The 26,881-nt window shown below is 51.6% G+C and overlaps 2 protein-coding genes across 3 annotated transcripts; both read left to right on the plus strand.

Annotated features, from left to right (window-relative positions):
- Positions 1-4,234: 4,234 nt before the first annotated feature.
- Positions 4,235-12,934, plus strand: LOC122186119 (transmembrane protein 45B-like). 2 transcript variants are annotated; one of them, XM_042882523.1, is made up of 6 exons: positions 4,235-4,252; positions 8,918-9,119; positions 9,408-9,620; positions 10,584-10,768; positions 11,661-11,806; positions 12,295-12,934. In XM_042882523.1, the coding sequence occupies exons 2-6, from the start codon at positions 8,936-8,938 to the stop codon at positions 12,410-12,412; spliced, it is 846 nt and encodes a 281-aa protein (XP_042738457.1). In that variant the 5' UTR covers positions 4,235-4,252; positions 8,918-8,935; the 3' UTR covers positions 12,413-12,934. The 2 variants fall into 2 exon arrangements, with proteins under 2 accessions (XP_042738457.1, XP_042738459.1); XM_042882525.1 differs by lacking the exon at positions 4,235-4,252 and adding an exon at positions 5,815-5,857.
- Positions 12,935-19,384: 6,450 nt separating this feature from the next.
- Positions 19,385-21,687, plus strand: LOC122186145 (transmembrane protein 45B-like). Its single transcript, XM_042882558.1, has 5 exons — positions 19,385-19,589; positions 19,830-20,042; positions 20,540-20,724; positions 21,110-21,255; positions 21,472-21,687. The coding sequence occupies exons 1-5, from the start codon at positions 19,403-19,405 to the stop codon at positions 21,593-21,595; spliced, it is 855 nt and encodes a 284-aa protein (XP_042738492.1). The 5' UTR covers positions 19,385-19,402; the 3' UTR covers positions 21,596-21,687.
- The last annotated feature ends 5,194 nt before the right edge of the window (positions 21,688-26,881 follow it).

Here is a 26,881-nt window from a genome sequence, read left to right on the forward strand (position 1 = left end):
CAATGTGGGAAATGTGCTGGCAAGGGCTACGGTGCCTTGCAGAGAAATGAGACAAAATAAAGCAGAGAGCACCAAACTGGAAGAGTTGCCCCGGTTGAGCATCCCTTGGTTGCTCTCACTGATAATTTGGGCAAACCATCAACATTGCACCAAGGCGTTGCCAAGACCTCGTGCCATGGGATTAGGACTTGTCTGTGCTTCCCTTTTCTTCCATATTTGCAAAGGCAGAAGGGACGTGCAGCTGCATCCCTCACCCTTCAATCCAGAACTGCAAATCACCAGGGCCAACCACTGACCCCCAGTACTCCACCCCATAGCCCCATAGGTTGCTCCTGAAGCCCCACATCATAACATCAGCTCATCCCCAACCTCCTGGCTCCCTTCCCCATCCCAAACGATGAGGGCTGAGGCATCCCACCCAGCACTTTGATGCACCCGCAGGGACAGCTGGGCTGTGCCACAATCCCTTTGGCCCTTTGGGCTAAGCCAGCATTTTAAAATAGTCCCCCCCAGCCCAATGGTGACAACTGCACAATTATTTTAGATTCTGTTTACGGACCCGCGGCGTAACCGGAGCCCACGGGTGGCACAGAGGAATGGGAGGCAGTGGGTGAAGGGGGCTGGAGGTGAGAGGAGCAATGAGTTGTTTTCAGCCTAATGAGCAGCTCCTTGGCTCTCACAGGGCAGCTGAGGATGGTGGAAAACCCATTCATATGTGCAGAAGTGCCAGGTTTTCTCCTCTTCGGTGGTTGAGCTGTCCCATGGCTTTCAAAATACACCTATTATTAATTGTTAATTATTTTTAACTTTTCAGATTTGGAACAAAATTATAACGTTCCATCCACCCTGAAGTCATCTTTGGTAAGCCAGAATCTGCCAGCAGGTGCTATTTCCCATCAGAAAAACAGGGATACGATCTGAGATTCACCATGAAGCAACAGCAGACCCCAAAAAGGGACTCAGCCTCCATCCTCACTGCTGCCTGGGGCGCACGGCTGGGCAACAAACCGCAGCTGTGGCACGGCTGCAGGTGGGTGTGATGCTTCAGTCCTCCTCACTGCGGGATGCTTTCAGCCTTCCCCATCAGTTTCAGGGCTGAACGTGTGGCCACATCACCTCCTTGCTGGGATAGATGGGAATGGAGGCTGCGCGATCCCCCTCGTGCTTCAGTTTCCCCATCGCCAAAAGAGAGGCGAGGGATGCCCGGCCCTATAAAAACCTCCCTGCGGAGGAGAGAGGGCTGCGATAAAGGGACAGGAGGGCTCGGGGCCGGCTGTGCGGTGGGAAAGCAGCACCTCGAGCATCTCTCGGAGCCGCTCCGTGCAGCCCCAGCACCACCTGGCGGCTCCGCATCGCCCCGGGCGGCGCCTGCGAGCGGAGCGGCTCGGGATGGCATTCCTCCCTCTGCCACCGAGATGCGCCCTTGCTCCACGCAAAACCCTCCGGGAGGATTTATTTATTTTATTCTTTCGTTGTTTCATGACTTGTTTTATCTTCTCTTACCTTATTTTGTTTCGTTTTTTTTTCCACTGCTCCCATTTCCCACAGGCTTTCCCCCAACTCTGTGCTCCCTTCTCTCAGCCTCCATCCCTTCTCTGCATTTCCCTCGCTGTTTTCTCAATATCCACCTTCGCTTTCCCTTAAATTCCTCTTGTTTGACTGCACTGTTTTGTTTTTAATGATTTTTTTCTGTCCCTTATTAACAGCTTTTGCCTTCCCAATCACTACACAGTGCTGGTGTCCTGCCTGATGGATGCAGTTGGAACTGCAGCACAGCTGAGCTCTCTCTGTTTTTATTCATCTGATTTCACCTGTTTTTACCCACCCAGCAGCTCAGGTCTGTTCATGGGGGCTATCCCAGAAACCTTTATTTTTCTGCTTCATTTTGGCCAACTTGTGCCCCAAAGTGATCCCTTCTCTGTGTGCTTTTGGTCTGGCTGCATGGTGCAGCAGATGTCCTCTATGGAATGGATTCTCTTTCTCATCTTGCCTTGAGGCAGGAGCTTTGAGCATGAGCTGAAGGATTTCTTATTTCTTACCTTTATCTGTCAGCTTGCTTTCATGGCTGTGCCATGCAGCTCATCAGCCTGCTGTCCTGGCCCCTGAAATCACAGCTCACCTTCAGGCTGCCGTCCTTAACTTGCAGAAATGAGGAGCTCATTTCCTGGCTGTGACGCTCCATCATTTCCCCCATTTCCCTCAGCAATTAATTCTGAGCTCTATCCAAGCAATTCTACACATCCTAGAATAGGAATTGGTGCCAGGGCTGATTTCACGTCAAGGTAACAGGGTTTGGGCACGCTGCCATTTGGGATGGAGCCTGGTTTGTGTCTGCAGCCCATGGTGACCCCGAGCCTACCCTGGTGGCAGCCCCATGCTCACAGCTTTGGAAAGCAGAATGCTGATGCATGCTGGGCAAGGTGCAGCCCATGTGTTGTTTCAAGGATGGTGGAGGAAACAACCTCCAGCAGAAGCATTGCTATAAATCAGAGATTATTTCTGTGTGCGTGTGTTTTGTTGGGAAATGTTTGTTTTGGATCATGTGAGCACTGCTGAGGTTAAACATGCACACATTCAGCCTAACTGCCAGCTCCGGGATGGCGTTTGCTGCAGTAAATACACACAGAGAGGTTTCCTATTTCCCCGCCCCATGGGCTCCATGGTTTCGTTCTGCAAATATTTCACAGTGCAAATTTCCTGCTAGACAAGAAACAGCAGCAATAGGCAACAGAGCCTGGGCTGAGGGCAAACTTCAATTTCAAAGCTGCCTGAGCGGCTCAGTTCTGTGACAACAGGAGCCACAGCAGGATCACAAACCCAGCCCAGCAGCTTGGATTTCCATCGCTGATGAAAGAGCAACCCCACGTTCTGGTGCTTTGTTGATATTTGTAGACATCCCATGGCTTTCGTTCCATAAACTTCCTCAGGAGAGCCAGCCCCTCTGCACAGAGAAAGAATTATTCCTATTTCCAGGCCCTCCATCACTTACTGCTTACCTTTAGGTGTAGGGGTGAACTTGGAGACTAGATGGTTGGACTTGGTGACCCTTTCCAACCTTAAGGATTCTGTGGTTCTGTTTAGGGACACAATCAGTGAATGTGCTGGGGAGGGGCTGGGGTTGGGCTTTGTGATCTCAGAAGTCTTTTCCAACCTTAATGACTTTATGATTCTGTGACATTAATGAACCAATTTAGTGGTGGAGTGGCAGAGGTGGAAGAGAGGAATGCCTCAGTGCTGCAACCCAACCCCCGTGCTGCAGAACGAGATGCTGCTGCAGTCAGCATGGAGCAGATGCCTGCAGGATGCTGCCTTCCTCCCCCAGCTCAGCAGGTCTCAGAGAGAAGAGGAACAAACAGGGCAATATTTTTACAAGAAATCACCCATTTAAACAACATTGTGAGCAAATTGCTTTGATTTTCATAAACACCCCTCTTCCTGAATGCTGAGGTGGGCAGCCAGGCAAAGCTCTGAGCCATGAAGCCATTTACAAAGCTCCCAGACAGTAAAACTCAGCTTTCTCCCTGCAAATTCTCTGCTGCAGGTGTATGTGCTCTGGGTGATGTAAGTATCTGTGCTGCCCCATAAAAGTGAGTTAAGCTGAGGGCTGGCAGGACTTGAGCACAGGAGGCTCTGTCAGTGCTTCTGTTACAAATAGCGATAATAATGCTTACCTCCCTCCCCAGGGTGTCGTGGGGGTTAATTATTTAACATTTGTAAAGCACTTGCAGGGCTGGAGATGAAAGTGGGAAGTATTATTAAGAATAAACTGCGTTTTGTAGGAGGTCTGGTCAGAAAATTGCGTTCGGAGTTGAAATATGGGTTATGATCGTGGGTCCCTGGAGGAGCATCTGTCACAGCCTGGGAGGTGTGGGAAAGGAACAAACTGAGAAAATGAAGATGTTTGGTGACTCCCTTCATTGTTGCAGCACTGGGGGGGATGGGGATGATGCCCTGTGCCCCTGCTTTCTGCACAGGGTGGGTGATGCAGAGACATGGAGAAGGATATTTGGTTGTTGAGGTGATTAAATATATAACCGTTTGAGGTTAAGGATTCTGCACAAAGCTTTACCATGGCCAGCCAGCATTGCTCATTGAGTCAGGAAGGTTCTGAAGGGAGAAAACTTCAAGTGAGCTGCTCAGTGTGCCTTGAGGTGTGGGGCTTTGGTGTGCCCGGCCCCCGGCTGCAGGTAGGTGGGGAGGTGCTTGAGGCGGAGCACAGCTCACCTGGACGAGGTGCAGCAGCAGCTGGCAGGTAATGTGGGGCTCTGTGGGGAGGGACTGTGTGTTGGGCAGGGGTGGGATGGTGATGGATGGGATGGGGTGGGTGACCACCCCCCTGCCTTTGGTATTGCACTGCAAATTCTGTAGCAGGGAGGGAAAGGAGCCCACCTGGTTGCCCAAAGGGTCCATTTGTGGGCTTTGGGGTGGTGGACCCTGAAATTTGGTGTTTGGGTTGAGTCCATAAGGAGCGAAGGGTGTGGGTGGGTGAGGAAGGAGGTGCTCTCCATGGAGAGCAAAGTGGGGGTGGGGGTTCTGCCTGCTCCATTGCTGGGGTGTCCCACCAGCATGTCCCAGCAGTGGTGGGGGCCATGGGATGGGGTGAATAAGGACTCACAGGATGCACCCAGCAGTGGGACGTGATGGGTGGCCAGGCAGCAACACGGGGCAAGGAGGAAGTTGGAAATACAGCGCAGTGCTTGGGGCTCAAGTGCAGTGGAGGGGAGAAGAGCTGCTCAGGACAGGGGTCCCCATGAATCCCCCCTGCACCTCGTGGGGCTGCCTAGGGAGCTCTAGGCTAGGAGCCCTCCCCACTCCAGCTCTGCTCCTAGCCAAGTTACTCACAAAGGCTCTGTCTGACAGCGGGACTGAAATCACCCTACGTGCACCGAAGCAGAAAGCCTTCCCCCATCCTCCTCTCTCTGCAGAATTGCCCAGTAATTCCTCTTTTCATGCCTGAAAATGAGGAAGGAATGAGTCCTTCAATGCCCTTCTCCAAGGCCGGTGCCTCCCCCGGCAGGGCTCTATTCTGGGAAGGTTTCTTCCTCCTTCCTACCAGCTGGAAACCAACAGCATTTCAGTTTTGCAGTGCAGCCCCAGGTGCCCAATAAGCCGAGGAACACAGGTGTGGGAGTTTTAGGTGAATAATTGCTTCTGCCTTGAGTATATCAGAATTGAAACAGTTTCTTAAATAGTTTGGTATATAAAGGCTTTTTCTTGAGGCGTGACAAAGGCAGTACTGTGCTGTTGGGTCACGGTGTGGGTCTGCCCAAAAACAGCTCCAGGTGCAGCAAAGGGGAAATGCTGCTTGTGGGGCTGGGGACTTTTCCAGGTAAATGGCAGGGGAGGAAGGAGCAGGGAGCAGTCAGGGGTTGATTGGTAAATTGGAACAGGGGTGTTCCAGAGCCGTGGGGATGTGGCACTGAGGGACCTGGGCACAGTGGGGTGAGGTTGGATTCGGGATCTGAGAGCTCTTTTCCATCCTCAAGAGCTGTATGAGACTGCAGAAGCAGCAGCTTTGGGATGATTTCAGGACATGTTACTGCCTTGCCTTCTGCCAGTGGTGACTTCATGGCACTTCTGGTGGCAGCAGTTTGGGGTTTGAGTCGCAGTGGCAGCGCAGCCCTGGGCTGGCTGAGTCCCATGGCAACCAGCACCTTGAAAAAGCACTCCAAGCTCTCAGGCAAAATGCAGAAGAAAAATGCCTTTTAAGGTAGCAACACTTGTTTCCCAAAAGAGGTCGTTTTCAAAGTCAGACCCCGTTTCCTTAAAACCACAAATAAACAAATGCACATCGTAAAGAGAAGCAAAAGGATGACAAAGCGCCCGCCCTGAGCATCTGTCATTAAGGTGGCTTTAGGTAATTTGTTTTATTGCTCAGCTTTCTCTGCCGGGCTGGGGGATGGTCATTGCTTTGTGGCCGTGGGCTCGCATCCTTCCCTCTGATGGAGTAAAAGCAGGTTCTGTTTATGATGATGATTTTCAACCTAAGAGGAAAAGCCCTATGTATCTTCTGTAGGCAGAAAGCTGCAGATGCAGCTGGGCTTGTAAGTGCTGCTAACAGATAACAACATGATGGTTCCATGGCACTGGTGTGGGTGCAGGCAGAAATACAAGAAAAAAATGATAATAATGGGATGAAATGGCTCAGTGGGGCTTTAGGCTGACATGAATGCATCAGGGGTCTGGCTCCTGGGGGAGTGATGGAAGTGCTGCTCACACCAGGAGCAGCTCTGGGCTGCTTGGACAGATGGGGGATGTCAGACAGCAGAGCTCCTATTTGTGCCACTTTTGCAGTTTTTTCACCTGCAGAGATGTTATCTCACTTCCATGGCTGCTCCTCCAGACACACTTTGAGACCTCCTGCACTCTCAGAATCAGCAACAGGAGGTCAGGACGTTCCCAAGAGGGTCTGAATTAGCCACGTTCTTCCCAGACGTGGCACCCAGAGGCATTTCCAGCTGGGATCCAGGCGGAGCTCAGCTTTTTTGCAAGCAAAGCCATTTCTCTTCATCCCTGAGTCAGCGCTCCCACGGGGACTGCTGCTGTCACACCAACACTGCAGGTCCTGCAGAGAGAGAGCAGCTCTGAGCTGTCTGATTTGTGGAGGCTGAAGGGCAGAGTTAATTGCACTGGTGATGGCTGTGAGCTGTTTCCAATCGCGAACTTTAGAACGTAGTTTCCAAACTGGTGACATGGAAGCAGCGCCCTGAACGAGTCATTATTGATGCACTAATAAAACCTTTGCAAGAAAAAAAGAAAGAAAGAAAGAAAGAGAGAAAAGAAAAAGAGAGAAGTAAAGCAAATAAGGCAAACTCTATGGCCCCAGGATTTGGCTGAAAAGAAATGGCACTGCCTCACATCAGGAAGGTGAGAGGGGGAAGCAAAGCCTGTCGGGTTCCTTACCATCCTCCTGACAGTGCTGGATGCTTTCCTGGGTGATTTGGTGCATTAGCTTTAAGACAAAAAGAAGCCAACTCCTCTGGGAGGCGATAAGAGCAGAGGAAACAGTAAATCATTAAGCCAGCTCGGTGTAATGAACAGGCAGGGGACAAAGTGCATTAATTACAAGGGATGCGGGTGTGTTGTTGAGCAGATCAGACAAGTGGGAGCATTGAGAAGTCATGCCCTGCAGGGATGCCCGGTGTCAGTGCTCACAAATGGTGATGGCAACAGCAGCTGCAGCTCCAGCGTTTGGATTTTGGGTTTATTCCTGTTTGAAGGATTGCGCCACCCCTCTGTATGTGGAGCTGCATGGGCAGACAGGAGCTGCTCAGAGCTGAAACCAGAATCGTTGGCTTTTCTTCATCCTATCAGTGGGTTGTGCATTTGACACAGAGAATGGCCTTTCAGTTTCCCCCCTTTTAAGTCCATGGGGTCCTATGAGCACCGACTATGAAATATAACTGCAGGAGATGGTTTGTGAAGTTATATGGCATGCTGTAGAGCATTATGACATGATGATCACAGCATTTGCTGCAGGAGTGCCTTGCCATGTTGTTCTCTCAGGGGTTTACTGTGCTTTCGGTCATTGCTTGGGCTCCCCTGCACGTACACAGCGTGGCTCATTTCTCACCACAACACACACACATTCAGCCTCCTTTGGCCCAGAGCAGGCGCTCCCTTTGTTGCAGGGTACAGGTAGATGCTCTGATTGCAGGTTTGTCTCCTTGAAAGGACCAAAGAGCCCATTGTATTTGCCTGCTGGACTGTGCCAGCAGAGCTGGTAAGCAGCGCCTTGCTTTGATTTTGTCTTTAATTATCCAATGTGCTCTCTGTCCATAAATCTCTGCTTCTAAGCCACAAAATAAGGCAGAGCCTTGCAGCACTGCTAAAACCTTCCTGCAAAGCTGCTATCATATACAGCAGGAAAAAAACATTTTAAGCATGGCGTTATCTTTCTAGCATTAAGTTCCCTCCTTTATTTTTGGCATGAAAATGTTGCAGGTATTTGATGAAGGCTCCTGCAGCACCAGCCTGGTGGAGGGGGCATAGTGGCTTGCAGGCAGCTGCATGCATAGGGCAGTGTTTGCAGCAGAAGCAATGTTTGCCCCAAAATATGCCCTCACCATTGCAGTGGGCCGCGTCTGTGCCGTGAGCTGGCTCCTGTTGGTGCAGCTCAGAGCCTTAAGGGACGGAGGAGGGATTGCTCAGCATCACCAGCACAGCCTTTGCTATCAATTAAAATCTCCTAATTGACCAGCCCGACACAGCCGACCTGTACCCGCGCCAAGGCAGGCCCCCAAACATATGCTTGAGCCCACATCAAAGAGCTAATCGTTTCTCCACCTAATTAAACAAACCGGCAAATGGCAAGCAGGAGCCGGCTGGGTTTTAATTGCTGTGATTCTCCTAGGAAACGGGTCCCTCTGCTCCTGCAGCCCTGCACTGTGCTGGCACTGAGGGCTGAGCTGAGTTCTGCTGCGAGCCCTGCTGCCTGTTGATGCTCGGGGGGAACGCTGGTGCAGCTGGTTTGGGTTGAGGGGCATTTCTGAAGCTTTGTTTTTCACCAAACCCTTTGGCTTGGTGCGTTTGGGTTGAAGAAATTCCAGGAATTTAAAATGTTTTTGCTGGTAGCACAGCACTCCCGGGGCTGTTCAAATCCTTCTGTATGAGCTAAACAACCCGAGTGATGTTTATTTGCAGCAGACCTCCCAGTTCTCCCCATGTGTTGGCCTTCCTGCCCAGCCCCAGCTCTGCAGGGGATGCTTTTGCTCAGAAAGCTAGGGAGAACCCCAAGGTTTAAGCAGGGATGCCAGAGATTGCAGCAGGGACAGGGCCTCTGCTAGACCAGCCTGGGCTCTGGTGCTTCCAGTGCTCCCCAAAAGGTGAAGGGAACAAAGCCTTTGTTTTTCCCCACAGCATCACACCAAATACCAATGTGGTTTGTGTAATGGTAGTGTTTTTCTTTGCCTTCTAGACAGAGGACGTTGTCAGCATGGCAAACTTCAAGGGCCATGCACTTCCAGGCAGTTTCTTCCTGGTCTTTGGGCTCTGGTGGTCTGTGAAATACCCACTGAGGTACCTCAGCCAGAAAGCAAGCAAGAAGTCCCAAAATAATTACTGCTTCCAGCGCATGGATGCCATTGAAGGAGGAGTTAAAATCACCTTTGCTGTAATAGGTAAGAGCTATGTTGAGTTGACAATGCCAGCAGCTTCCCATGCTGTAGCAATGACCATTATGGAATCCTCGCTCCAGAGAAACTGGTCCGGATGTGGAAGGATGCATCTCCTTGATGCTCACCTTGTGTTGAGAGACCAAATCTCACATCCCTTCCCAAAGCTGAGCTACCATTAAGGCAGCCGATCCTGACCCAAGTCAATGGCAGTTGCCTTCAGAAAGCCCCCGAGGCAACCAGCAGCATCAAACCATCATTGCATATAAGCCACAATCTTGTGTGCCCACGCAGGGATGCTGGCAGAGCAGTTCGTCCCCGATGGGCCCCATTTGTACCTCTACAGCGGGGAGAAACGCGACTGGGTGAAGCTGATGAACTGGCAGCACACCACCATGTACCTCTTCTACGGCCTCTCCGGGGCGGTGGACATCTTCACCTACGTCTGCAGCACGGTGCCGCGGGGGCTGGACCGCCTGATGCTGTCCGTGGCCGTGTTTGTGGAAGGTCAGTAGGAGATAGGAGGCGTCTTGTTGGGTGAGTCACAGTGAGAACAAAATTTGGCAGGCTGAGATATCGCCCTGGACATCCCCGAGGACAGGACAGTTCTGATATATTATCAACGGACTGCCTGCTGCAAGATGAGAAATATAGGCATTGATGCATCCTGGCTCTCCTGGTTTGGGGTTTCTGGTGTGACAGCGGGCTGAGTTTCCTTGTTATGATGAATTGCAGGTGGATAGTCCATCTATCTTACATCCACTGAGCTGTTTGCATGCCCCGTGCTCCCCCCAAGGGCCATTAATTGTGCTGCAGGCATTGTCATTCTCATCTGCTTGCATTGCAAGTGGCAAATTGAAGTGACTTATTCTGGATTCAGCACATCATGAATATCATTATGTCTTCAGACTGTCTTGGATATTGTGAGCCTGGATTTCAGACCTCTCGGCTCACACAGGGCAGGAAGAAGACACTAGGAAATGAAGTTCTTGCTTACATTAGTGAGAAATACAAGTGGTAGGTGGGTGGTTGGACAAGATGATTGTAGAAGTCTTTTCCAACCTTGGTGATTCTATGATTCTGATATTTTCTTTTCCCTTATCTCAGTGGTGTTTGGAGCACAGCACAGGCAGCTCAGCAGGTAATGTGCAGCATGCAAGAAAAGGGAATCACAGAATTGTAGAATATCCTGAGTTGGAAGGGACCCACAAAGATCATTGGGTCCAACTCAATGCACCCAGGAAACGTATCTCAGAGGAGACCCAGGTGCTCCCCATGGCCACGCCACTCATGTGGCATTAAGAAACGATTTCACTTCCACGTCCTCCTAGATTGCTAATTTGATACAAACTAGGGGCTCACTTTTCCCATCGGATAAAGCTCCCTGAGAGCCGGTGGGACGTGATTTACTCTCAGTGGTGGTGCTCAGTATGGTTGATGCTACCCTAAGCATGGTGCTCGTTTTGGCAGGTTGTCTCTTTTATTACCACGTCCTTCACCGCCCCATGCTGGATCAGCACATCCACTCCCTGCTGCTCATCGCCATATTTTCGGGGGCCTGCAGCACCATGCTGGAGGTCTTCCTCAGGGACAACATCGTGCTGGAGATGTTCAGAGCCGGCATCACCATCGTCCAGGGAACGTGGTTCTGGCAGGTGAGGGCTGGCTCCTCCTGCAGAGCAGAGCACTGTGGTGGCAGAGCCACGTGGAGAGGAGAAGGAGCCGTACTTCACGTCTCAATCACGCGTCTCTAAAGAGCAATTCTGCAAGTAGATCATAACCCAGAGTGAAAATTTCCTCATGGCAGGTCATCTCTGATGGCTGCTCTGGCTGAGATGGCTGTTTGTCTTGGCTTATTGCTTCTCTGGGGGGAAAGGCGAGTGCTCACAGTAAGCAAGAGGCGCTCTGCGGTATCTGACAACCAAGTCCTAATTGCTTAATGTGTCTAATGCACCCTGCAGCACTCCCTGTGGCTCAGTGGAAAGATGCAGTCCCCACCAAGCAGTCAAATGGCTGAGTGAAAGCACGGCCACCTGCTCGCTTTGGTGGTGGAGATGCAAAGAGATCAGTTAGAGAGAACTGCTCCCAAAACTCAGCTGCCAGCAACAAATGTGAGCTCTCCTCCTCTGCCTCAGCCCCAGAGCTGCTGTGTTGACTCAGAGCAGCCCTTATCCAGGGATGTGAAACACCAAAGGCGCTGCACAGCTGCTCAGGGTGTGGTGGGGTCCCTGAAGGGGTTTCATAACCATAGGGATGTGGCACTGAGGGATGTGGGCACAGCTGGGGTTGGAGATCTCAGAGGTCTTGTTTGACCTTAATGATTCTATGATTCTATGGTTCTATGATCCTATGACTCTAAATTTGGAGGGCTGGGAGTCTGCAGTGCAGAGAGACAACTAGAAGCTTCAAAGCTCCTGTAGCAGCTTCTCATGCCTCCAGAATATCTTGGAAGGTCAGGAAGCGATAACAGCGTTTGCAAACCAGCCCAGGCTCATGTCTCAGAACACTGATTTCCCCCCAAGGTAACAAAGTTCTCATCCCACCCAGGTCGGGATCGTGCTGTTCCAGCCATGGGGAGGTCCCATGTGGGATGAGAGCGACCACAGCAACATCATGTTCCTCACCATGTGCTTCTTCTGGCACTGGGCAGCTGCAGTGGTCATCCTGGCTGTGAACTACAGCATTGCTTACAGGTACGGCTGGGGCAGGGGCTTGGGAGGAGCGGAGCTGGGCTGAGATGTGAAGCCACAGCTGGATCCACAGCCTGTGCCTGCTGCAGGTTTCAGAGCACAGCAACAAATGTATGCTTTATTTGTTGAATGCACAGAATGCAAAATAGGGGCAGCAAGAGGCACAGGCACTGAGCATGGAGAAGGCAAGAAAGCACGACCCCGAGCTGCTGTGCAAGCTGTGCACTGTTGCTGCTCTGCAGCGGGTGCTGGCTGACACCTGAAAGTCAGCATTTAATTCAATAGAAAAACCAAAGCTTTCCCATCACCACCCAACTCCCTCCCTTTGTCCCCTCCCTCACAAGGACTTTGATGCATTTGACCTTCCTTGAGCTGTTAACAAGAACGCCTGATGTTTAGGACCTCTATAGCAGTTTACCCCCTTCTGTGTGTTCACTTTGCCAAACATTTGGGGTTGGGCTGTCAGTGATGTCTTGCCCCATGTGTTGCAGCTGCATGCAGCGGTGTGGGAGAGGCAGTGGAGAGCCCTACATCAGCCTGGGGGTCCGGAAGCAGAAGGGTGATATGGACTCCCAGGCTGCATTCCTGAATGGATCGGATGAAGAGTGAGGATGCAACCTCCTCCTGCAAACTGGAGAAGAATCAGCTTTCCAGAAAGAAAAAATACAAACAAAACCTAACAAAATGTCTGGGGAGATTGGAGAGGGGCTGCCCTTGTGCTGCTTGGAATCCTATTGTGTGCATGGTGGTCTCTGTCCTCTGTTGTACCCAGATTCACCAGCTCTGACACATGCACTGATTGCAGTGATTTTAGCAACAAAATGAAGCACAGAAATTGACTGTTAAGATAGATCCATAGGGATGGATGGCATCCTTTGGCCTTCCCAACTCCCCCACTGGCCCAACCTGCTATGCTGCAAGGTAGGGAAACTCCATGCTGGGGTCAGGCCCTCCAACACCCCCACACCACAGCATCATCTCAAGGAAGGAGATGGAAGGAGCAATATGAAATTACATCAGATTTGCAACACCACAGCTTCATCGTGCACAACAGGAATTTTACTGCCAAAGCTGTGAACTGAAGACATTTTAAAAACAGATTTCTATTCACTAAAAGTTCTTAAAGAGGGAATAAATATGAAGCAAAAATCCTTTCAGTCTGATAAATTCAGGAGTGTGTAGCAGTGGCTCTCAGACTTACAGAGCCCCGTGAGATGCATTGCTGAGAACCAGGACCCACCAAACAGCCCTGATTTCCATAAGCAAATCCCCCACAGCTGGGAAAGTGTGATGAAATGGGTGCACGTTGTGTCCCCAGCCCACTTGTGCTGGATAATTCCTGGCAAAAAGGTCACTTGCAGGTAAGAGGAAAGCAGATGCTCAGCCTCCCTGGGTTTCCAGCCTTTGGAGCAGGTTTGTTTCTTGGTGCTCATTTTCAGGAGGCTCAAATGGGCTCAGTGCAAAGGGAATTTAGCAGCACAGCAATTCACCTCTGCAGATCTGTCCAATTAATGCCAAGCAGTGAAGTGCCATGAATTGTACCTGGAGGGTACCAGCAGATGCTCATTCTGCTATGGTTGGGGGCAGCTTTCCCCAGAGCACACAGTTCTCTCTGCTGTGATACAAGACCCAGGGACGGCAAGCAGGAGGAGTTCTTGGAGTCCTTTTCTGACATTAACGATTCTGTGATTCTACGACAGCGCCGTGCAGCCAGCAGCTCCTCACGCACAGAGCGAACCTCGCTGCAGGGCGGCACACCGAGCACTCGGGGGCTCCAGGGGGGCAGAAAGCAAACCTAAGCGGGCAGCAAAAGCAGCTCGGTGCGATGAAAACAGAAAAGCCGACGCCGCTCTTTCCAGCCCACGGCCACACGAGGGCAGAGCTGCCAGGAGCTGCGGGCGGAGGCGCCTTGGGCTCCGTTCCCCCCCCACCAGCGAGGGGATGCCGATAGAAGCCGACCCCCCCCCAGCATCCCCTCGTCCCCACCTCACGCTTTTCCTCTCCGTAGCTGGAATAGCTCTGTCTGCCTCATTAACTCCCGGCCCTACAAACGTCCTCCGGTGCGGCGCTCGTTAATTTGTTTCCGTGCTCGGGAATGTGTTCTTTCCGAGGTATGAAGGTCAGCAAAGAAGGAGAGAGGCAGGCTGTGACCATACAGAAAACACAGGAGGAGCGTGGTTTGGGAGGAGAATTAACAACTTGTGTTTTAGCTGAAAAACGTGTTTGTAAATAGCTGAGGTACCCAAAGAATTGTTCTGGGTACTCGGAGCACAATAAGAGCTCCAGAGATGGTTTATTATACATCAGGCACAACCAAAAGCCATCCTCACATTTATTTCCTGAGTGACAGACATTCCAGAGCAGTTCTAAATGATATATATTGCTTTTAACACAGCCTTGCTTTCGTTCAATAGGATCCTATATAGCATATGGAGCCGTACAAATTGAATTATCCATTAGCATCTTGAAACTTGGTGCTGGGCCCAATGTTGGTGCAGCTGGAGGGGGGGCCTTTGGAGGGCTGTATTGCCTGGGGTTGGTTTGGGGCAGTTTGGTTTTTGCTGTGCTCCTGGATGGCACTGGTTGGGGCGCAGGGATGCTGATGTTCCCACAACTGGAAATCTGCTCGTTCAAGGCAGGAAAGAGCTGCAGGTCCTCCATCTAGCCCCGTTTCTTCAGCATGCCAGGAGAACACAGAACATCACCCCAGAGCACCAGCTATCCCACACCTTGCCATCCTCCTATCCACCAGCCTCATCCCGTGCTCTTCACCAGAGGTAGGATCTACCACTGCCACTCTCTGTGGCTGCATTTATGTAAAGCTGAAGGGATGCAGCACAAGCCCAGCCTATGCTTCTACCACCTGCTTCACCTCCCCTGTTGCCTGTTTATGAAAGCCTGTCTTAGCATTCGTCATAATAATAATAATACTTTGCACTTCCCTAACAACCATCCATCTGCAGAGCCCGAGCTGCTGGCAAACCTTTAATTAGATCGTGCCTCCCACCACCCCCAGGAAGCAGGCAAACATTATCACATTTTTTCATTAGCACTGAGGCCGGTGATGAACCTTCAGGGAGAGGATGTTGCAGTTACAGCCAAGAAAAGAAGAAATAATTAAAAATGAAATGGAGTTCCGTTTGCTGTTTAGCTTGAAAACATCAGGGCTGGAGCCCAGGGAGGGCAGGAGTTGCTGGGACCATCCCATAATACTCCCCTGTGCTCCAGCAGTCTGCAGCTGGGGGCTGTAGGTGCAGCTCACTGAGCTCAGCCCCTCAGGCAGTGATTTCAGCACACAGTGTGGCTGATCCTCCAAGAGTCTGGGGGCTGCTGGCATTTATCCCACCTTACCATCAGCACTTACCCTCACTTTCCATTGCAGGGGTTGTTTCAGTGGCTAGATCCCCTTTTCCCCAAGCGTTTCATACCCCAGCTCTCCCCAAGGACTCTCACAAACAGACTGGTAAGCACTTGATTACTGTTTGCCCTTTCTAGGAGACCTTTCTCTGCTTGCTGTGCTCCTGCTGGCTCTTTAAGCTCTCTTCCAAAAGGCACCTTCAGCTCCCAGCAGCTGTGCCTTGTTTTCTCCCTTCTCCCTCCAGCTCTGGCCTCCCACTGCTGGAAGTGTTTTGTTCCTTCTGCTTGCCACCAGCTTTGAGGTTAGCTGGTTTTTGGGGGGATGTTGCTTTGTAGGGCTGGGTGAGGAAAGGAAGGAAGAAAACAAAGGCAGAAAGGGGAGCTGAGTTACACAGAGGCTGCTGAAGGTGCTGCTGCTCTCTGCCAGAAACCTGGGCGCTCTGTTATTTTGGGGGAGGGTCTGTGAGGAGAGCTGCTATAGTGGCTTAGGGAGAGCACTTGTACCCTGCAAGGTGCTGCAGCCCTGGTTTGGTGATGCTGCACGTTCTGGCATCCCCTCTAAGCTGAAGGCTCCTGTTGCAGCATGCTCAGCTCCTTTTCTGCCCATGCAGAATGATGAGCAGCACCTGTGGGTGAAAGCACTGTGCTCCTGTCCCCATGTGCATTTCCCCTCCCTGCCAGCACTGAGCTTCCTCCCGCTGGATGGAGCTTTGCACGCTCTGCAGCTGCCTGCAGGAAGGCTGGAGGCCTGCACTGCATGGCAGCACGCCAGCAGCTGCCTGTTTTTCCTCCTTCCTCCTTCTTGCTATTGCCGATATGGAGATAAGTTGTGTAAAAGGGCTCCTGGCTATGGCTCAGTGGCCTTTATGGCTGTGCAGGAGAGCAACCCTGGGGGAGGCTGCGTGTGTTGTTTCCCCTCCTGCTATTCCAGCCTTAGGGCTTCCCTTGGGTGCTGGCTTATGTGTGCAGCTCTTGACGGGGCTGAGCACTGGGCACAGCTTATCCTGCAGCCCGGATGGGGGATTTTGGGGTTGTGTGGGGCCCTATGATGTGCACCCACATGTGTTGCGATCCAGAGAAATATTGGGTTGCGACTGCACCGAGTGCTTTTTGTTGCCTACATCTGCTCCTTGGGCAGAGCTCATTGCCTTTGCACCAGGAACTCAGTGATTTGGAAGGAGATGGGGATGCTGTGGGGTCACAGTGTCTGTTTACCTCGAGGCACTTCATTCGTTGCTCATCTGTGCAGCTGGTGAGGTGAGAAGGCTGGATATGCAGGGATTACTTTGCATGTTGGTATGGTTTGTGTCTGCAAATGCTTAACACTGGGCAGCACTGAGTCAGACAAGAAAAAGGACAAAAACCAGGCTGCTGTGTGCTGCAGAGTCTGCTCTGGGGGGCAGTGGGGCCAATTCTTCTCTCCCCCTCTTGGTTGCTGTGGGCTGGAGATGGAACTTACAAGGGCTCTGCTTTGATTTGGAAGCCCTGACCCCAAACTCCTGCTCACAGGCACCTTTCATATGGCATAATCCCTGTACAACCTCATGCAGAGATTACTGTGCTCAAATCAGGGAACTCTGAGCCCTTCCAGCAGAACCTGGCCTCGTTGCTGCCACCTCTTCATTGGCTCTTTCCCCAGCCATCCAGAAAATAACACCGTAACTGAATACACATGATCACCACGGGAAGGGGAATCGGCTGCTCTTCCCAATTTAGTGGCAAACTGTGGGATGCTCCTTGCTTCTGGCAGATCCAGGTGTCCCCTATTGTGAAACCACGGCTGAGTCAGTGCTGCAAGCTGGCCTGCGGGGAGCCCAGCTCCAAACATCCTGTCCGAGGGCCACCTCCCTGCCTCACCTCTGCCTTTATCTGCCCCTTCTGAGTAACAACACGTCTGGCGAGGGAGAAGGACAAGCAGAAGCTGCAGGTAAATTCTTCTCTTTGCCCATAAAGGGAGGCCGAGCTGCCGTGTTTGGCGTGGATGCGGCTCCTGGACCTTGGGAAGGGCCATGGGGAGCCCAACTCTGTGATGTATTTTTTTGTGTGATGGTGGCTGCTGGAAAGCTGTTGGGGTGGTGTTGGTACAGGCAGCCTCCTGCTGTTCTGCAGCGTTAAGGCTTGTCTGGAGAGCTCTCAGGTTCTGGGGTCGTGGGGGAGGATTTGCAGGAGGAGAAGAGAGAGGTGGGGATTTCTGCTCAAGAGAGAAGTACCCACATAGCAGAGATAGAGGAGGAGCTGCAGAGAGGGGTACATGGGGAAGGCTCTCCAGAGCCCATCATTCAGCATGGAAGATGCTGGATGCTGCCCTGGATGCTGCCCCTCACACCCGTGGGTATTCACACATCCATCTCTGCCTGGGGCCAAAACCACCCATGGTGCTGCTTTGCTGCTGTGTGATGGAGCTCGAGGGGACAGCCTGGCAGCTGGGCAGAGCTGCAGTCCAGCCCACACCAGGCAGTCAGCACACTGTGCCATAAGGAGAGCGGGCAGCTCCCATATGGCTGCTGCAGGAGGGCACTGCAGCCTGCAGGGAGAGAAAGACAGCACAGGTAACAACTCCTGACTGCATCCATGTTTCACGTCCTCTGACAGGCACAGTTGCTTGCAGGAAAAATAAATAACCCAGCATTGCACTCTGGGGCTGCGACTCGCCTGGAGCCTGACCAGCTTGTGTGGGAGCGTTTGGGTGCTGGGCTGGGTTTGTCCTTACTGGGACGTGCTGCACCTCAAATGTGTGAGCTGTGAGAGTGGTTTGTTGCTTGGAAACGTGTCTGGTTTCTCTAAGAAATAGTGGCTGTTCCTTAAAATAAGTTTTTGTTGTTGATTTTTTTTTCCTTTCTCTGAGAGAGATGAATTCAAGCGTCTGCTTGACCAAAGGGTTGGGATGGGGAATCTCTCCTATTTGAAAGATAAACCTCTGGTTGTCATTTGGGAGCCTGGGTGCTGCTCTCCTCTTCTCCTCCTCCATGGAAAGCTAATGCTGTGGCTATGTCCTAATCCAGGTGCAGTCCTGACTCCAGCTTCAGGCTGCTGTCATTGCAGTTAGCATCCCTGTAGGACAATGGTAACATTTGGTTATATATCATGCAATTGTGCATCGCTTAAATGTGATTTAAGAGCATTTGTTTTTAGTCACTTCAGCACGTGGCTGCGTGTGCAAGGAAGATAAGTGCCCTGGATGGGTGTCCAGGCTATAATCAGCAGAGACACAGTCCCTCCTGGGGCACGATCCACCTCACCCTGCAGCTGAGGTACAGCAGAGGACCTGAACCAACTGCTGGGATGGGGCAGCTCTCATCAACCCTAAGGGCTGTTGAGTCATTTCCCTGCCATGAGGAAACCTTAGCATGGCACAAAGAGTCCCAAGCCTTCCCCAGATCACCCATGCTGAGTGATGGATGCCGATGCTCTGGAATCCACAAGCTGCCCCAGCACTGCAGCTCCAGCCTGGCCAGGGATGTCTTGCAGAGCTCTCCCACACCCGAGGCACTCGCCACGCCACATCCTACCCTTATTTCACAGTGCTAATTACTTTCTCGTGTGGGAGGACTTGGAGAACGTGCTGGGGTTGTTCATCCAGCCTCTGCCATTTCCTTTGGTATTTATAAACACGGCGAGGATGTATTTGTGATGCAAGGGGCCCCCTGATGCAAGTTGGTGTGGCGGCTTTTCTACAGATGAGTAATGCTTTCTTCCACACAAAGCCCAGAGGTGGAGAAGGAGCAGAAAGGCTGCGAGGAGGGCAGGAGTGAGGGCTCCTCGGGTGGTAGATGTATACAGAGTGTGGAGAGATGCCTTGCTCACATTCAGCACAGAGGCTGTGTGGAATATGCATGAGGCTCTTCTGGGCTCCCGTTGTCACGGCTCACTGTGAGGCTTTGGCTGATGGGAGCTGCTGGGCACTCCAGCTGGATTCACACCCAGCGATTATCTGGTTGGGAAGGAGCTGATATTCCGAGGAAATAATTGCCATGCTGCTTTTTATGAGCAGAAGCATTGTTACGGGACCTCAAAGCATGGAGCTGCCATGTCTTCTTGAGTGTTAACATCACTTTTTCTGTCACGAGGAAGTTGAGGTGACTGAAACACAGATACAGAGGTACACGTGATGGCAGCTTCTCCTTTAGGCACCGTGTCTCTGTATTCCCTGTTGCAGTGGATGCTGCAGCTCCCCAGGAGGCTGAGCAAGCTTTGGGATTAACCTGAGCCTGTTTGTTCCTACAGACACCAGGAGTGATCCCAATGCCGACGAGTTTCCTTGGCAGCGCCCTTCGGGGCACCTTCTTCCTCATCTTTGGTCTCTGGTGGTCGGTGCGATACCCCCTGAAGTATCTCAGAAGGAAAACAAATGCTGAGAACCAGCCAAGCTATGGGCTCCGGCGCGTGGAAGTCTTTGAAGGGGCAGTCAAAGCTTTCTTTGCCCTGGCAGGTAAGGGCTGAAGAGTCCCTGTCCCATCACCTACTGCCAGCTCACTGAGGGCTGTCACAGTGGCACACAGCTGTTGCTGTGTGGGAGGACTTGGGGACAAGCTATGGCTTGGTCTGCTAACATCAGTATCAATATTGCTGGGCGGATATCACTATGAATTCCCCATCTCGAAGAAACATTTCCAAGTTTGCCCTTTCCTCCATGTAAAAGGAAAACGTGACCTTTCTGCCCTCTTCCTAGGGATCCTGGTGGAGCAGTTTGTCCCCTCTGGTCCCCACCTGATGCTGTACAGCCCCAAGACGCACAGCTGGACGGACCTCACGCATTGGCACTACACCACCATGTACCTCTTCTTCCTCCTCTCTGGCATCGTGGATGTGGTCTCACACTCACCACTCAAACTGCCATTGGGTTTAGACCGGCTCTCGCTGTCTGTGGCCCTGTTCATGGAAGGTGAATGGGGGGCTGGAGGGAGGGCTGGGGTGTCACCAGCATGCATCAACCAAAAACCCCCAGGCTGTATTTTGGTGTGGTGTGCTCCATGTGCACAGGGGTTTGGAGTTCTGCTGATGAGCAGCTTGCTCTCTCCAGCATCACAAAAATGCACTGACTCTTCTAACACAAAGGGACAAACCCTGACACAAAGCTCTGTGATGCCCTATGAACTGCAGGTGCCCATTTCTGGGCTCCTTCCTGGCTGGGACACAGGGATGCCTGTGGCTCTAGCAGAGCCCCTCAGCTATGGCTTGGTGGTCCCCAAAGCTGGGAGCTGCAGAGTCCCTGCAGAACAAGGTGATAGCAGTTGGCTGTTTGCTTCTTCACCCTTCCCATCAGGCAGATCTTAGCGAGACCTACAGCATGGCCATAATATTCAGATTTTTTTTTACGATTTAAAAGACAGGAACAAATCCCACAGCATCCTTTCCTAATGAAGTGTTGATTTTTGTCAGGTTTGCTCTTCTGCTTCCATAACTTTGGTGATGCTACACTGGACCAGCACCTCCACTCCCTGTTGGCCTTCGCTATTTTTGCTGGAGCCCTCTGTGTCCTCCTGGAGGTGTTTCTCAGAGATCACATCATCCTGGAGTGCCTCAGGACCAGCACATTCCTTCTACAGGGCTCCTGGCTCTGGCAGGTCAGTGGGAACCCAGCGCTCCCCTCCGAGCTGTGGGCTTTGCCCCAGGAAGGAGCAGAGATACTGTGATCATAAGGGTGGGAAACCACACTCACGATTTTCCATTGTTATTATGAGTAATGTTCCAAGTAATGTTCGGATCCCTTTCCCCAAGATGAGCATCCCATGTCCATGACAGTTTGGCTGATGAGAGCACTGAGGCAGTGTGCTGAGTGTTACAGGGATTATTTTGTCCCCATCTCATGGCAAGCTGCAGCAGCAAAGGGATCAAAAGAGGAGGAAAAGCAATGAGCAATCATAGAACGGCTTAGGTTGGAAGGGACCTTTAAGATCATCAATATAGTGAAGCCTGATGCTTCTGCCTAACACCTCTGTCTGTGAGCAGATCGGGTTTGTGCTGTCCCCTCCCTGGGGAGGACCGGGCTGGGACCAGACTGACAGCAGCAATTTCTCATTCCTCACCATGTGCTTCTGCTGGCACTACGCAGGAGCCCTCATCGCCCTGGCAGCCAACGCGGCCGTGTCACGCTGGTATGTGAGCAGCTCCAAACCAAAGCCTCTCTGGGAAGCTCAGCGTTGTGTTACGAGTGATGAAAATCGTGTGCCTGCGTGGAGCAGGGGGGCTGCTGGAAAGGGAGGGGGAAGGCTGGGTATCAGGGTGCTCAGCATCCTTGCTGATGGGTTGGGGTGAGCAAACAGCTCTGCTGCTTGCGTCCTGCTGAGCCGTGTTCCTGTCCCTCCCCACAGCTGCAACGAGTCCTGCCAGCTGCGATTCGGGGACATCGATGTGGAGTTGGACTGCGGCCTGTGCGTCCGCAAGAAGGGCTCTGGTGGGGCACTGCTCCCCGAGGGCGACCCTGAGGAGAAGTGAGGCTGCACTGGGCAGTGGCGGCTCCTCCTGCTGCTCTGGGGATCTTGAGATGAACTCTGGAGTTCTGTTTGGTTAAACTGGAAGCAGCGGAAGCGGGAGGTTGAGCCCCAAAGCTGAGCTGCTCCTGCGTGCTCCCGGCCCCCTCTGACAGCGAGGAGTTTGCCATTTTCTCAGGACTGGTTTGCTGGCAGGCCATGTGGCTGGTTGGGCTTTCTCTGAACCCAGCAGGAGGGATGCAAACTGCCCCCTGAAGCAGCTCCTGGTGCCTGCTGCTCGCTGCGCCGCTAGCAGAGGGGTTTTGTACAAAGCTTTGCATGCACAGAGTGTACACGGTCCCAAATAAAGTGCTATAATAAACCTCTTTATGGATCTCCTCACTGTGCCTTGAGGTCGGAAGCACTGCAAGGCAATGTCTGGCTGCTGGGCTGTTTGGGAGTGAATGGAGAACTGGTTGGGGCTGCTGGAGAGCAGGGGCACACAGCTGCAGCCCTGCGGGTTTAGATCAGAAGTGAGAAGCAGTTTTGGAGCAGGCAATTGGAGCACAAGGATGTGGCGTGCCCAGGAGATGGGGCCTTGCTTTTCTCCTAGGTCTCTCACTTGGCTTGCAGCTGGACAGCAAGGAATCGCTTCCTGCCACTGAGACCAAGTTGTCATTAAACAGGATTAATGAGAGAAGAGAAAGTTCATCAATGGTGCTACATCCCCTTCCAAGGGCTGGCTGAGGTGGCTTAGCCCACACCTCCACAGACCCCACCAGGCCTTGGGGGAGAGCCCACCCTGCCCAGGGCAGTGCCATTCCCAGCCCTGCAAGGTCCCTGCAAATGGTATTCACTGCCCCTATGGGACCAGAGGCATGGCCACACAGTTGGCTCATTACAGACTGGCTGCCATCGATGGGAAGCTGAGTGCAGAGATTATAACCCCATGTACTGTACTTTAATGGAAAAGAAAGAGAAAAAATCCTTTTTCCCCTTTGATCAGGTGTTGCACTTTGCAGTTTTTTTCTTGTCTTGGTATTACCTGGAGTAGCAGAAATGCTGAGGCACAGCCTGAGGCAGTGATGGAGCACCTGGTGGGAAGGCAGGGCCAGCACAGGTGCATGCAATGTACTGAGTGATGGAAGGGCTGCAGCCAGGATCCACCCCTTCCCGGCCCTCATTCTGAGGTTGGCAGTGGACATGAGAACATCTAGTTGCAGATCTCTGCATACCTGAGGCCTTCTAAAGGTAAGCAGCTTTTTTTCTTTTGTTTCTGTGTATATAGCAGCTGTATTTGAGCATATCCTCACTTGCTGTAGCTAGGACTTTGCTTCTTCAGTATTGTTGCTGTGCTTTCCATCAAATTATAACATCACAACTAAGGAATGTGGAATTGCTCTTACTGAGATTTTCACTAGTTAAAGTCCAGGTTTTAGTGGAGATGTTTCCTTTTCCTTGAAGAAATGCAAATAAGAGCAAATACTTAATGATCCTCATGCCTGCGTGCTGAGCGAGCTCAGCTCCGTGCCCAGAGCAAATGCCTGAGGGTTCCCTTGAGCTGTGCACACAACATGACCTGTCATTGAGCTGGGCAGTAGCATTGGGTGGTGTTGAGATGTCACACATGTTCACTGAGTCAATGGCATAGAAAGAAAGAAGCAGGTTGGTGTAGCTCTTATTGCATCTGTAGAGCAGTTCCTAAGGAGCTGCAGGTGGAAGCGATTCCCTACACAGCTTTAGCCCCAAGCTGGAAGGCAACATATCTTGGTGACTGGGCAATGGCAGCAGTGAGGAAGTTCTGTGGGCTCTGCTGGTGTAGCATTATGGTTTGGTGCAAGGACACCCACCTCCCTGCAAAGCCCTCATGTTCAGCCCCAGGGAGGCAGCAGTGATGTGGACATGCCATTCCAGATGGTATTATTGTTCTCATGGTCCGTGGCTCCTGGAATCACCTCTGCCCAAAGCAAAGCCTCCATTTGCATGCTTGCAATCCATTAATGCCTAACTAAATGACAGACTGGAGCCAGGAATGAAGGCAATACCCACTTGTGTTGTTGCTGCTTCCTGTCTGTTAGTGTAAGACTTGGGTTAGTGGCAATGTTTTCTGTTGCACAGTTAGTCAGGGATTGAGTGAGCTCCTGTGCTGGGGGAGTAGTGGCTCTCCTGCTTCCCACCTGCAGCGTTTGATTATGGATTGTGAGAATTGTGTCTTAGCACTGAAATTCTTGAGCCTCTAGACCCAAATGCTGCTCGTGAATCATATGCTGAGTCTCAGTGGCACTTGCAGTGGAGTGGTATTATTGACACAATGTTCTGTTTTTCCCTTGAGCTATTGCTGTGTGTTGTGTTTGGTGCTGCTGGGCAGCTGCTGCTCCCAGTACTGCTTTGCAGATAGGAGCAACTGCAGGTTGGAGAAGAAATATAGTAAAGGCCAAGCATGGGGATGTGTGGCACAGAATAAATGGTGGTGTTTGGGGGGCATCCTTTGGTATCTAACAGCAGAGCTTGCAGGCTTATGGCTGTTCAGCAAGCAAGATGTAATGTGAGTGTTGTTTCAGATAAGAGCAGTTGCCTTGTAAAGCACAGAGCCCAGATATTGTTACAGAGCAGCAGTGTTCCAAGTTCCAGCCTGGGTTTTAAACTGAAGCCCAGAAATTGCTGTCTGTTTGGCAGGGCAGGGTGAGAAGTGTGCTGTAATGCTGTCATTGGGGTAACTGGGCTGGGGGCTTCTCTGAGATACACAGGGGGAAAGAAATCCTTAAAGAGTGAGCTGAGCATGTGCTGGGTAACAAAGTGCCTCCCCAGGGGAACCTGGACAGGTAGCTGGGAAGGTCAATGTGGTGCTGGGGCTGTGAGGGTTGGGGAGTGCCTCTGGAACTGGCAGAACATAAATAGCTAAATGCCAAAAGATGACTTTTATTGTTTACTTGTTGCTATTTAAAGGGAGTTCTAAAGCAATCAGTACTCCTCAGTGTGTTTAAACAGTCTTTTGTTTCCTGTGCAGGGTCCAACCAGGACATGCTGTGTCAGCCTATGCAAGATGCAGGCATGAGATACAGCCATCCTCTTCCAACTGCCTGAGCACAGGTATCAAATAGGATTTTACTTCAAAACATTGGCCGGGGCCCCGACCCGGGACATTCAAGAAAATGGCAACTGGGCATAACAGCCTCTTTATTTTTATTTCCCCTTTCTTTCGCAGGTCGGCTGTGCAGAGGTGAATGGAGCTGTCTGTTTCTCCTTGCGTGCAGTGATGGAGACCGTCCTGTCCAGCAGATTGCAATGGGTGCATAAATAAGAGCACAAAGCTGTTGTGTTGGCCCATTATGCTGCAGGGTCACTTGGTGTGACCTTCCCAGAGAACCTTTGCTCTCAGATGTGAGCACAGCACTGGGAGAAGAGCCCAGAGGGAGGGCTGAACCACTCCTGTTGCCATGGAGACAGCAGGGACCAGGAGGATGCTCCAGAGAGAAATCCCAGGTGGAACTGGCTGCCCTGCCCCTCCTGCTCTGGGATGGAGAACAAAGGGATGCTGTGAGAAAGGAGTGACAGACAACACAGGTTAAGTCACATTTGCCACAACACTCACAGCCCCATGAAGCTGGAAGGGGGGGGAATCACAAGTCTGGAACACAGGAATAGCCTGGAGTTGCTCCAGTTACAGCCAGCAATTTTGGAAGATGATGTTAAGCTTCCTGGACTGTGCTCAACCACATCCTCAGCTCTTAACTCTGCTATCACAGGTTTTTTACTCCTTCTCACTGACAAGCTTCAGGGCAACCTCTATGGGAGATGGGACCGCTTCTCTTAGCCCCAGTGTTTCTCCTTACCTTCAGTCCCGTGCCAGAACCACCCAGCTGCCATGCAAAGGCTGCCTGATGTGTCACTCCAGCCCCTCCTTCAGCCTCCAGCCTACTCTCAGTGAAGGATTGATGCTGCAAACAGAATAGTCTGAATTGAGCTGTCCTGGCAGACCACACGACAGCCCACAGGCCATAGGTTAAGTGCTCCTGCAACAAAGCGCAGGCTCCTCGCGGGTCACTGGTAAATACAACAGAACTCTGGGCATTTTTAACCTCTTCCTGCAGAACCAAACCTCGCGTTAACGCTGAGCAAAGCTGTCCAGCTCACCTGCAGTGATGCTGTTGGCTCTTATGGGACCACTGGGGAAGCTTGAGCAGAGGCAGCCCAGGCACTGCATGGGTTAAGGATGTCCTGACTTCACGCACTGCAGCACTTACAGCTCCCCTGGGCTCCATTCCGTGCTGTGCTGAGGCTCACAGCCAGCTGATTGGCACAGGGTCCCACTGGGGCTTGAGACCAGAGAGCACGAGCAACTTCCTACAGTGAGAAATCACAGCAGAGCTGCTTGTGGGCAGGGAGATGTGGGTCTGCCTCAACAGAGCAAACACAATGCGCCTCGCCAGCCCACCTACCGCTGGGATCAATGCTCATCTCCAGCCACAGACATTTCTTTCAGGCTTAACTACATTCCAAAATACCTAATTTCAGCACTGAGCACCGCTTGCCCTCCATTTCCCTGCCTTACTCTTCATCATTCCGCTTGCCAACACGAAGTTATTATGTCCTATAAAAACAGGCTGTCTCCCAGCTCATCTGCTTTGACTGTTTGACCCTTGCAGTGCACACACTGAAGCTTCTGCCATCTCTATAGATGCCAAGCAACGAGTTACAACTGCTTCAGACACCCAGACAGAAAGAGGTTCCTGCTGCTGACGCCAACCTCAGCCTCTGCACTAACCTTGAGATCTGCAGTTTGCTCCCAGAAGCATCGATGCTCAGTCCTAAACCACCACTGCTGTAACAGCAAAGGAGGTTGGCAAAATAAATCTGCCCATGCTACATCCACCTACTGTTGGGCACAGAACAGTTTCCATATACATTATCCCACTGCACAACCTCAGAAGAGCAACTGTTAATGAGCAGAGAGACAAAGTCATCCCACACTTCCTCCCCTGCTGTGTTCCCAGCTCCCAAAGACACCCCACGTACAGCAAACACCTTCTTAGCAGAGATCTTTGAGCACATTTCTAAACTTCCTCTTTTTCTAAGGCTGCAGTCAAAATCCATCGTAAGGAATTGATCTGCAGCACTCAGCAGTGATCACCAGAGCATGGAACTAATAGATTGGGATTCGGGTCTGATGAATTTATTGTGGGGGTGTAATGCTATAATGTGATGGAAAGCACAGCAATAATAGTTGGGTAGCAAAGTTTTAGGCTGCAGCAAGTGAGGATAAGCCCAAGTGCAAGAGCCATGGACACAGAAACAAAGGAAGAAAGCTGCT

Source organism: Lagopus leucura, unplaced genomic scaffold (genome assembly GCF_019238085.1).
Source record: "Lagopus leucura isolate 7727_CA_CO unplaced genomic scaffold, USGS_WTPT01 Super-Scaffold_100034, whole genome shotgun sequence".
NCBI lineage: Eukaryota > Metazoa > Chordata > Aves > Galliformes > Phasianidae > Lagopus > Lagopus leucura.

What these genes read in the sequence shown, in the direction of transcription:
- LOC122186145 (XM_042882558.1), top strand. Translation starts at nt 19,403, where the DNA reads ATGCCGACGAGTTTCCTTGGCAGCGCCCTTCGGGGCACCTTCTTCCTC. An exon ending in AGCTTTCTTTGCCCTGGCAG is followed by an intron (nt 19,590 to 19,829) that starts GTAAGGGCTGAA and finishes CCCTCTTCCTAG; the next exon opens with GGATCCTGGTGGAGCAGTTT. An exon ending in TGTGGCCCTGTTCATGGAAG is followed by an intron (nt 20,043 to 20,539) that starts GTGAATGGGGGG and finishes GATTTTTGTCAG; the next exon opens with GTTTGCTCTTCTGCTTCCAT.
- LOC122186119 (XM_042882523.1), top strand. Translation starts at nt 8,936, where the DNA reads ATGGCAAACTTCAAGGGCCATGCACTTCCAGGCAGTTTCTTCCTGGTC. An exon ending in AATCACCTTTGCTGTAATAG is followed by an intron (nt 9,120 to 9,407) that starts GTAAGAGCTATG and finishes GTGCCCACGCAG; the next exon opens with GGATGCTGGCAGAGCAGTTC. An exon ending in AACTACAGCATTGCTTACAG is followed by an intron (nt 11,807 to 12,294) that starts GTACGGCTGGGG and finishes CATGTGTTGCAG; the next exon opens with CTGCATGCAGCGGTGTGGGA.